Source organism: Microcaecilia unicolor, chromosome 1 (genome assembly GCF_901765095.1).
Source record: "Microcaecilia unicolor chromosome 1, aMicUni1.1, whole genome shotgun sequence".
Taxonomy (NCBI): Eukaryota; Metazoa; Chordata; class Amphibia; order Gymnophiona; family Siphonopidae; genus Microcaecilia; species Microcaecilia unicolor.
Genome location: NC_044031.1, coordinates 465,846,836 through 465,859,434, shown reverse-complemented (window position 1 = coordinate 465,859,434; position 12,599 = coordinate 465,846,836). Strand labels below are relative to the sequence as shown.

The following is a 12,599-nucleotide window of genomic DNA, read 5'->3' as shown; positions in this document are numbered from 1 at the left end:
ATGGGACAAATTCCCCTTTTTTTCTTGGGCACAAGGAAGTACCTGGAATAGAATCCCTTACTTTCTTCCCTTGGTGGCACAGGTTCGACCGCATCAGCCTATAGAAAGGCGGAGATTTCCTCTACAAGTACCTGCTTGTGCCGAAAGCTGATGAATGATGCTCTTGGTGGGCAATTTTGTGGTCTCTGATGCCAGTGCAGGACTTAACCAGAGACAGACTATTTGAAGAACCCACCAGAGATTACAAGGAGCCACCTGTGTTGGAAAACAAATCATCCAATTACACTGGGCGTACCTTTTGAAGCCACTACAGGTCTTCTTGGAAATCAAGAAAAGAATCATGGCCAAATTAATCTCCTCAACTGTGAGATGAAAAAAGGGGCAGCGTTCAAATTGAGGTTGATGATCATCAACTTGCGAAAAAGAAAGGAAACTTGAAGAGCCAAAAATAGTAGAAAAAGTAAAGGGTAACAGAATAAAATAAAGAGGATGGAATAATAATACCAAAAGGGACAAAAATACCAGCATGGGAAGGCACTGAGAATCAGAGGAAAAAACGCACTGAGAGAAGAACATAGTGACGTATCCTCCCTGCTCCACGCCAATACGTGAAATGGGGAAACTGCTGAAATACTGAATGAACTCCTAACATAGGCCAATGAGGATAATGCGCAGGCAAAATCTGGGAGAAAAGTTAAAACAACACAAAGTTGCGCCAAAAATTGCTCAAGCTGGCCACTTTAGTTGTAAGGGCTGCAGGTATGAGAGGAAATCCGCCAAAAAAGCGGAGAACTCAAACACCCCACGGTAAAAACAATAGTGTAAAAGAAGTGGGAGAGCGACCAAGGATACCGGAAACTGGAGGATGTTCGTTAGTAAACAATTTTATTGATAATTTGAAGACTCGACACAACGTCGTGTTTCGGCCATCAGGAGTCTATAAAAACATACATTTATATATAAAAATAGAAAAGACAAAGTATAATGCACACAAATAAGTTAAAACAATAAATTTACAAATTATATAAACTTATAAACTTTAAAAATATGTGTGTAGCAATTCGGTCAAGGGATTTTAAAAAATACACACAAAAAGAATAAGCTAATAACGAAAATATACTATATGTAAAACGGCGATGCAATAATGTATTTCGAAAGCAAAAACACCATACATATGTTATATAAATAAAAACATATGCACACATAGATTTGAGTAATAATAACAAAGAAATATAAAGCGCACATATGTATTGATTAGGGGAACAAATTGTAAAGGGACAGAGGAAATAGTTAAGGACCTTGATGTCATGACGTGAAAATTTGGGTGCCATAATATATACAGCGATGAAATGACATGCATATTAAAACTATTGGTCAATGATACAATGTGTATTGGCATATGTAATATGATGTCACCAGTATAAATAAGAAAACGGCAAGATGCAAAACTAATGAATGGGATTATATGGAGAAAATGGCAAATTTAGATGTCTAAGATGAAGGTAATATCAGACAATAAAAGCTAAAATAAAAAATACAAATAAAGAACCTACAATATTGTATTTAAAAATGACACTGACCTGCTTTGCACAGTGCTGCGTAGCAATAATGATGACAAACCTTTTTAAGATCTCACAGCTATCAGGAGATATGAAGCATGAAATAAGAAAGTGAATGACACCTGATAGAATATTATAAAAGTTGTGTAATATATTGAGGAACACTGACCTCTAGGGCAAAGTGTTGCAGAATAACATTGAAGATAATCCTTCAGGCGTAACGTGGTAGTCTGTTGAAAAAAAATTAAAAATATATCCACAGCTAAATGTGCTCAAAAAACAAGGATGATGCAAAAAAGTAAAAACCAGGGAACTCAAACACAACCAAAGATGTAATGGAACAGGGGCAGTTGTTAGGCTTAAGCCACTCAGGGCTGCACATATAATGGCATAATAATGCATGAATGAAAATAAAAATAGAAAAATGGAAGGATGAACACTTACACACAACCAAAAAAAAGAAACAGAGTAATAAAACGTGGAAAAAACTAAAATGTAAAAGTTAGTTGCGATACTGACCTTTAGAAAGACTGCTTTTTTTTAAAAAAGATGCCGTCAGAGGCACTGCACGCGCTGTTTGTAATGCAGTTGAAAAAATGTGCCTTGAAAAAACCGGCACTATAAACAAAAAAAGGACGCCAAAAACAAAAACCGCCAAAGTGCACGGAAGCAAATAGCGCTATACCGGAAGTGACGTACTCGATGATATGCCAATGATACTGGAAAAAATAATGCAATTTACGTGAAAATAATACAGTAAAACTTAAAAATATGAATGAAAAACAAAACGATGTGCTATGCTAAAAGAAGTCTATAGTAAAAAAAAAACAGCGCTAAAACGGAAATGACGTACACAGGACAAACGAACTTGTAATGCAGGAAAACTAACCAATAAAAAGAAGGGCGAATGGCGAAAACATATTAAAAAACGAAAAAATGATATGAAAAAGGTTGCGATGGTGCTGAAATGATACCAGAATGAATTAAAAATGAATGAATGACGATACATCAGTCCTAGAAAAACGAAAGCAACACTGTCTAATTTAGAGATGACGGTGGTTGCTGTCTGGGAAATGGAAACTAGATAAAATGTAATGAAAAGACAGCGCTAAAACAAAAATAACATGCACAGGAAAAACGAACTTGTAAATACAAGAAAACTAACCAAAAAAAGGGGGCAATGGCGAAACCTTGTTAAAAACAAAATAATGATATAAAAAGTTTGCGATAGTGCTGAAATAATACCAAAATGAATAAAAAATAAATGGAAAATAAATGGACGACGGTGCACCGGTCCTGGAAAAACGAAACTAGCTAAATTAAAAGGATGACGGTGGTTGCTATCTGAGAAACAGAGACTGAATAAAATTTGACAACAAACAACGTGGACAGAAAATAAAAAATGATAATAAAAAATGAAGAAAATTAAAAGGTGACCATGCGAAGCGCAAAAAAAAATGTGTTGAATCCATAAAATAAAATGAAGTTTGAACAAAAATGATACATTTAGATTATTTTTTTTAAAAAAAGAAGGGGGAAGGGGGGAAGCGGCTAGAAAAATGAATAATAAAATGAAAAAATAAAAACTATGAGATATGAACACTCCTGGAACTAACAAAAAAAGAAAAATGGGACAATAACGTAAATAATGATGAGCACTGCAATCATCTTGTTTGTAACGTAAAAAATGAATATAAGTAATAAAAAAATGAATATGGATTATATAAAAAAATAAAAAATAGAGAAAAAGACCACCATGAAAAAGGCGGAAAATACTAATAGAGCACAATGCTGATTATCTGGGCATGCATTAGATATTGACTGTATTGAAGAAAATGTTCATAAGAATGGCCGATAGTCAATCTCATTGTTTAATCCGTCAGGTGTCAAGGTGTTGAGATCGAAAATAAGTTTCTGTTCTTCTTGTAACAGTTGTCTATCCAGGTCACCTCCTCTCCATTTCTTGATCATGGTTTTGAAACCAAAAAACTTGAGATCTGAAATTGAATGATTTGCTGAATACCAATGTTCGACAAGAGGAGCGGATTCAATCTTCCTTTTAATGCAACTCCTATGTTCAATGATGCGGGTCTTTACTGCTCTAAGGGTTTTACCAACATATAGCATAGGACAGGGGCAAATAATAATGTAGATAACAGATGAAGTGGTGCAGTCTGAGGTATGGTTTAAATTGAAAGATTTCTTGGTTTTTGGATGAATAAAATTGCTGGTTTCGATGCAGTGAATACAAATACTGCAATGCCCACATTTTCGGAATCCAAGTGGTGGTGAAACTGTAGTGACATCAGGTAACATAGAAGGCACAAGATGTTCTTTCAGATTCTTATTTCTGGAATAGGCAATGACTAATTGCTTATTCTGAAAACATTCTAATCCTTCTAAAATGTGCCAATGTTTCCTAATTGATCATGAAATGTGCTTGGCTAGAAAAGAGTATTTTAATGTACACACTATGTCTGGTGTGTTCTTGGTTGCTGATGGTTGTAGTAATTCTGTGCGGTCTCTCTCTCAATGGCTCGATTAAGACCATTGTTAATATGTTGTTGTGGATAGCCCCTGGCTGAAAATCTATTTTTCAGAATCCTTGCTTGATGATAAAAATCATCAAAATCTGAGCAGAGACGTTGAAGACGGAGAAATTGACTCAGAGGCAGATTACTCTTCAAGCTGGGGTTGTGATAACTCGAATAATGCAGGAACATATTACGATCTGTGGGTTTTCTGTAAATGTTTGTTTTGAAAAAAGAATCAGTTTTGGTGATCGAAATGTCAAGAAAGGGCTGCAGGTATTGCACAATCGATAGATATTCCTAATCAGAATAGGCCTAAACAGTCTTTTTAAAATCCAGAACTGATTGTGAATATTCATTTGTAATTTACACTATAAGGTACCCTTGTGGCTTATTTTACATAACTAATACACAAAGACTCCAGTATTTTTTTCATACCACAAAAACGTTTTATTGTATTGCAATGCCCACTAACCTCACCAGCACTGCTACCTAATGTTAAAACCTCACACATTCATTCCTCCACTCACCTTGCACCACCTGTATTTAAATACAAAACAACTGGTTTTACATTTTAAACTGCATACTTATGCTGTTTCTTATTTTACATATGTTTTACCATACTTATACATTATATCATGCACAAATAATCAAAACTCAGTCCTGCCAGCTAGATAGTCCTTTTCCTACAGACGCCACACCTTCCGCTTGGACGCTGTAAAAGTGTTTCCACGTAAACGCTGGATGACTGCTCTTCATGGAAAAACACTGTATGTCTGTTGACCCTCCGTTGGCTGATTAAATACGCCACCTCCAATCATCTGTATGCATCACAATACAAGTGCTGTGTGCTCGGTGACTAACTCAACAGTCCACCATATCTGTTTCATATTGTGCCGGTTCCCCAATGCAGGACTGCATTTCACAAATCTTCCTCAGGAGGAACCACCATCAAATTTCTTCTACACATCAAATGGCTGCATGCCGGATTGAAACTCCCTCAGGGCTGAGCCACAGACGCCGCACAGGAAATCACTGGACATGGACATAGGCCAAACAGTGAAAAAAAGTGAAACATAAACTTGCTCAACATCTTAGTAATATAAAGTTAAAAGAAAATAGATACTCCTCTCATGGAACATTGGACCACAGCAAATCATTGTCTTGAAGACGTCAAATTTTTAGTATTGGTACAAATAGATATACAAAGAGGTGGGAATGTTTTACAAAAGATGCATCGGATAGAACAGCGTATGATATTTGAATGGGGAACAGTGATCCCTACAGCGTTGAACAAGGAAGTAGAGTGGGGGGGCCTATAATGTGTATAACAAAAACATTGAGAGGGCATTTGTATGACGTATGATTGCCATTAGTTCACTATTGGTTAGGTGGAATAGGAAGCAAAGTGGGTTGGTCTATTTAAGAGCAGTATTCCACGCTGGCTAGGAGTGGATTATTATTACGCGTGTGTGGCGTCTGCTGGTGAGCAGGGTGCCATTTTTCTGGCTACCGGTATGAGCTCCATCCGGGCGGAAATCGTGTATAGTGCAATTTTATTTCCTCGCTGCTTTATGTTTAATTTATAGTCATCACCCCTGAAGACGCTGAATGCGAAACACATTTTGTGTTGGGTTTTGACAACGCTTAACATGGGTTTTGAGAATGCCACTGCTGCCACTTAATTGCTCTTCCTCCAGACTACACATCTGTAATTATCTGAATGCACCGGGAGATTCCACTGTTTCAACTGACCCTACTACTACTACTAACAAAGTTGCATGCTAGAGAGGAGAGAGAGAGAAGGCACAGAATACTTTGCAAATAACCCAATCATCGAATGTCAAGGTTTGAAAATTATCCTAATCAACCTCAAGGTAGATAAGCTATATATAAATTTTAAATTCAGTTTGAACTGTTGGTACAACTTGACCTGTACTTTTAAAGCCCTGCTTTTAAGTGTTATGTTTACATAATTCTAAATTTTTTTATCATTTGAAAACAAATACCAAGTTTAATGGATAAAATTCAATAAAGCATTAACTCCAAAAAAAGAACTCCTTATTCTACTGAAAGAACGGGTCAAGACGAAAAAAAGATCAAATTGTATAAAGCCCTTACTTTATTTAGCATCAGTTTCCCACTTCTATTGCAGACTGTATGAGGAAATGCAATAAGCTATGCAGAATTTTACTGCCCCATAAAAATTTACACATACATGCACACATACACAAATACTACCTCACAAAAGAAAAGAACAGAGCAAGTGCCTATATTTCCTCCATATTACACTACACAAACAATTAACATGTATTATATTCATTAAGTCATGATAAGAGTTTGTGTTATTTCAAACAAGCAACAAAGTCTGTTTCGTGAAAAATGAAACGGGTCCTAGGAAGGCTCTCCTCTAAGCGATTTCTCCTCTCTCCCCTGCCCGCCCCTCCATGTCCAGCGATTCTTCCCTCCCCTTCCATTACCTCTGTGTCCTGCGATTCTGGCCTCCCTTCCATGTCCAGTGATTCTCCTCTGCCCTACCATCCTGTCCCATGTCCAGCAATCCTCCCCTCCCCTCCCATCCATGGCCAGTGACTCTGTCCTTCCTGCCGCCCTACCTTTAAGCCATTCATGTTACCTCAGGTCGCAGCGGCGGCAGGCTGGGCTCGTGTCGCCTCCAGCTTTCCCTCTCAGTGTCCCACCCTCCGCCAACGTCATTTCGTCTTTCCACAACGGCGGGACACTGAGAGGGAAGGGAACGCTGGAAGCGAGCTGACGTCAGCATGCTGTTACGAACCCAGCCATCCAGGGAAGCAGAGTTACCAATTATTATATAAGTACATAAGTAATGCCACACTGGGAAAAGACCAAGGGTCCATCGAGCCCAGCATCATATTCACGAAAGCGGACAATCCAGGCCAAGGGCACCTGGCAAGCTTCCCAAACATACAAACATTCTATACATGTTATTCCTGGAATTGTGGATTTTTCCCAAGTCCATTTAGTAGCGGCTTATGAACTTGTCCTTTAGGAAACCGTTTAACCCCTTTTTAAACTCTGCCAAGCTAACCGCCTTCACTGCATGGAAAGGAGACCTAGTTTGTAATCTTACTGAAATGACATAGTAATGCAGGAGTAAGAGTAGCGTACAACTGCTCAAGTAGTGCTGAGAAACATGCTCTTCCTAAAAAAGTTAACAAGTATTCTAGTAATATAAACTCAGGATGCAAGACTATAATCATGCCAAGTAACATTTTGCCACCACAAACCTATTGCCGCTTGGGTACTGTACAACAATATCATGGTCTTCATCGATGCCACATACAGTGCCAGTGGTGGTTAAAGTCTCAAACATGCCATCAGTCCACCCTCCGTGACCATGTTGCAAGGACTGTACAATCTCTAAGTCAAGATCAATGTTGACTAGATCACCAATTTGAAGCCCACCCGGATTTCGGTTACCATTTTGTTCCCCTGCAATGAAACAGCAAAACAAGATTTTTTTCAATCAACTGTACACCAATTTTCCTAATTTTACATTTGAAGAAGGGGGGGTCATTCCATGCCAAGTGGTCTAAACCTTCCCACCATCATGTCTCCTATTTTGATCAAATTTTATCTGTTGCACGAGTCAGGTGTTAAATGAAGTTTCCCAAAATTTGAGGTCTCTAACTGCAATAGTTGCAGATCTAGACCCCCTTTTCTGAAAGGTTGTCAGTCCATGAGCGCGCATTTTTGGGGTCTAATAAAATCCAAACACATTTATAAGAATGGCTAAAATATTCAAATCCTGTACAGTTTTTGATGCTAATTCCGATGAAATACATTTTAACATTATGGATGCAAAATCCAGTCAAACAAGTTGACTCAAAATGTGCATCAAAATTGGTCGCGACTCATCGGAACATATTTGGACCAATATTCAGACCGCAACAACTTCCATGCAAACAAAGATACGGACTTGGAATTTTGAACAAGCATTATGCTTGTGCTGGACATAATACTGCCAGATTTGCAACTAACCAGCATCTATAACCGCCCTGCAGGATCTCTTCAAAGTTGGCACTGTCAGCGCAAATGGTAAAATATACCAAAGTTCAAAGCCAATTATTAAAAAAAGAGTCTGCCTGAATCAGCTTGTGAACAGTATCATCTGAAAGAGAAAATTGTGCTCTACAACACTGATATGTTTTTGATTTGCAATGCCACCATTAAGTACCCATTTACTCAGGTCAAAGTATGTTATATTTAGTAGGCTTGATGCACTAATTTTTCTGCATTTCTAGGAAATTGAGTCTTAATAGTCGCTTAAAAGTATTGATATAATTATTTATTCATTCGTATTTTATTCGTTGATTGTCCATTCATTTATTGTGCGCTGTTATGGTGGATTGGAAACGTTTTTGAAACGTCAGTTGAACAGAAAGATGCTTTCATAAGCTTTATGCATCCTCATGGTTCCGCTACTTCATTTTACTGGCTGGTAAGACGCGATACTTGCTGGATCCCAGAACAACTTATCATTGCTGTTATTCCAGCTGCATCAGTGACATCATCTGGTCGGCAATATAGTTTCCCTGAAACCGTTCTCTTGTAGATCAATGATGCTTTCAGAATGATGAAGTAACTGAAGAAGGCAGGCTTGGGAACCTGCAGTGAAGTAACTGAAGAAGGCAGGCTTGGGAACCTGCAGTGAAGTAAATGAAGAAAGCAGGCTTGGGATCCTGCAGTAAAGAAACCCACAATCAGGCTTGGGATCCTGCAGTAAAGATACCGACCCGTGGCTGTTACTGCATGGCTATCGGGCGTGGCCCCTATGGCGATTGGGATGCTGATTTCAATGTGATAACCAGTAATGGCTCAGCCATCATGGACCAACGCAATACATCGCCCACACAAAATATAACATACTTTGACCTGAGTAAATGGGTACTTAATGGTGGCATTGCAAATCAAAAACATATCAGTGTTGTAGAGCACAATTTTCTCTTTCAGATGATACTGTTCACAAGCTGATTCAGGCAGACTCTTTTTTAATAATTGGCTTTGAACTTTGGTATATTTTACCATTTGCGCTGACAGTGCCAACTTTGAAGAGATCCTGCAGGGCGGTTATAGATGCTGGTTAGTTGCAAATCTGGCAGTATTATGTCCAGCACAAGCATAATGCTTGTTCAAAATTCCAAGTCCGTATCTTTGTTTGCATGGAAGTTGTTGCGGTCTGAATATTGGTCCAAATATGTTCCGATGAGTCGCGACCAATTTTTATGCACACTTTGAGTCAACTTGTTTGACTGGATTTTGCATCCATATTGTTAAAATGTATTTCATCGGAATTAGCATCAAAAACTGTACAGGATTTGAATATTTTAGCCATTCTTATAAATGTGTTTGGATTTTATTAGACCCCAAAAATGGCATTTTAGTAAATGTCGCGCGCTCATGGACTGACAACCTTTCAGAAAAGGGGGGTCTAGATCTGCAACTATTGCAGTTAGAGACCTCAAATTTTGGGAAACTTCGTTTAACACCTGACTCGCGCAACAGATAAAACTTGAACAAAATTGGAGAACATGATGGTGGGAACTTTTCTTAATTTTAGCTCACTTGGCATGGAATGACCCAGGGGCCTATGTGGCCATGGAGATATTATGTACATTTTCTTTTTTTTTTATAATTTCTATGCTTAAAATGTATAACCTGTCAATCAAATCTTTAAAGTGGATTACAGTGAAACATCTGAAAGGTCAGGGGTGCAATGTTGGTCCAATAAGAGGTATTTCAGCTCTCATGACATCCAGTTTTCTCAAGGCAGGGCCTGCTTCATAGGGTTATGGCACCCTGAGCCCCCTTTTGCTTTCGTACTCCCATTTTGGAGCCAATCTTGCATTGCAGTATGAGATGGCAAGGACATGCCAGGGCTTATACCGTGAGAATGGCCCCACATCAGAAGGAAGATGGTGGTGTAGTTTAAATGCCATTACTTACCCAGTTTTGGATCTAACATACTCCACACATTTAGAACCTGTTAACTTCTCTCCTTCCATAAACAAGCACTTGCACTGCTATGTTCTGCCTCATATATGTCTGTTCATTATATACAGACTCTGCAGGTTCCCTCCTGAGCTCTTATTACTGCTCCGACAAGTCAAACAGCTGATCCTAGCTAGCTCCAGCTGAAACTAATAGAAAGACAGCAAGCAACTCAGGAGATTAATCAGCTCCTGAAGTGGAAATGCAGAGCTCTAATTCAAGGGATTATTTCCAAAACCTGCTAAAACCATTTTAGCTGCATCTTAGAAAAAACAATTATTCATGTAAACATAAATATGTTTCATTTCCTACAAGAGGTAGAATAAATATACATTCAAAAAAACTAAGATATAATAATTTTAAATGTTTAAAATCTTGCAAGTGCTATGTGTTATGTATGTAAAAAAACATTGAATTTTAGAAAACAACCTATGCTTTTCATTCTATGCCAGTCATATCATATAAATATTCAAACTGAATTGTGTGTGTGTTAGGTGCAACACATTAAAAATATTGAACTAAGATTAAAACTGCAAAACATTTTTCTGCTGCCTTTTTAAATATGTCACTACATGTGACAAAACTAGCATACCACATTATTCACTGCTGCATCCTATGCTACCTGGTATGTAATGGCCACAGAACTTAACTGGTTTTGGAAATAACATCACCTGGACAGGATCACGTGATGCTAGGCTAACGAGAGGCAGCCATAAAGAGGAGCTCCGCCCCCTCCCCCCCCCCCCCGTTTAACATCGAGCGATTCGCGAGGTAGAACCTCTCAAAAAAAAACCCAGCTTGGGTCATTTCAAGTGGGCGAAGGAGCACAGATCCCGGGAATCTAGACCAGAGATTTTTGGAAGCGCTGATGGGAGCGAAATTACAGAGGAAAGACGGAGCATGAGGCCGCACGGGAGATTCCAAGATGGTGGAGACCGGCCCCGCGGGTGAGTCGACAGTGGGCTCTGCATGGGCGGCGGAGGTCTCGGCACTGCTGGAGCCGAAAGTGGACCAGAAATTGCAGCTTATATCTGATAAATTAGAGGTGATGGACGGAAAGCTGGAGGGGCTAAGGTCCGATCTTACTACCTTCCAACAGAGATTATCGGATGTGGAGAACAAATGTAATCAACAAGACAGTCTGAAGCAGAAAATGCAGAGCAAGACTGAACACCTAGAGGCTAAACTGGACGATCTGGAGAACAGATCACAACGAAATAACCTCAGGTTAGTGGGCATCCCAGAAACTATAAAAGAGTCTGACCTGCGCAGCTTTCTGGAGGCTTGGTTAACTAAAGCACTGGAACTTCCGCTAACAGAGGAGCCCCTAAGGATTGAGAGAGCACACCGGTTGGGAGCGGTTTGTACAGAGATGGCCCACCCGAGAATTGTAATCATGAAAGTCCTTAATTATGCTCATAAGACATTCTGAGGGCATTGTGACAGAAGGGAGCCTTACATTATGAGAACCGACGAGTCCTGTGCTTCCAGGATTTCTCTGCGGCGGTGGCGGCACAGCGTCGACTATTTGTGGGCACATGCAAAACACTACACATGAAGAAAGTATCATTTGCTCTTCTTCTACCCAGCTCGCCTAAGGATTCAGAATGGCGGTAAAACTAGATTCTTCACGTCCCCTACTGAACCTCTTAAATTTGCTAATACTTTGACCCGGGAGGGAGAAGATACAAGTAAAGCAAGAGACTGATGCGCGATTGGTGAATGCCTTACTGGGACTATGGAAAACTCAGGGTCTTTGACGGTGGAGTCGATAGACTTGAAATACACCATAGGGATCTGGCCAGCATTGAAATTGGAAAAGGACTATTGGCACATTTGAACTTGAGTGGGGATGAGGGCTCTGAGTGATCAGGTTCTTCGATAGAATATTGTGGCGAGGGGAAATAGGAAGGGGGGAAGAGATAGGGGAGGTGGGGGGGGGTCAGTAGGGGGAGGGGTAATGTTTTTGTTAGGATTGTTTTGTGTTATGTTTTTGGATAGGGGTTTATTTTTTGTTATTGGAATGAGCTCTGGGGGGACAGAAGGTTTGTTGGCTTCAGAGAGGAAGGGCGGCCCGGGGGCTGGGGGCACAGCTTATATTTTCATAGTAAACAGTTACTTTATCTAAGAAGGTACAGGAGGTGGGACCCTGGGGTCACTTAGATTAGTATCTTGGAATGTGGGGGGGAGTCTCCTCGCTGATTAAAAGATCCAAGGTTTTACAGGCTTTAAAGCGCCACAAAGCGGATGTGGCGTTTTTGCAGGAGACACACCTTTCATCAGTACAGCATGCCAAATTCCAGCGGAGATGGGTGGGACAGTTGGTGGAGGCCCCAGCAGTACAGAGGAAGGCGGGTGTTATGATCCTTTTCCATAAGGGGTTAAGGATGTTGATTAAATCCATCAAACACAGTCCGGATGGCAGATATGTTCTGGTAGTAGCTGAGTTGGAAGGACAGCTTCTGGTCCTATGTAATGT

General features: G+C 39.6%; 1 protein-coding gene across 1 annotated transcript in view; it reads right to left on the bottom strand.

Moving 5' to 3' along the window:
* The window catches only part of MIB1 (mindbomb E3 ubiquitin protein ligase 1), a 262,296-nt gene that overhangs the window by 167,209 nt on the left and 82,488 nt on the right, over positions 1-12,599 (bottom strand). Inside the window, 1 exon segment of the mRNA XM_030213434.1 lies at positions 7,357-7,561. Within this exon segment, the coding sequence (XP_030069294.1) occupies positions 7,357-7,561 (205 nt within the window).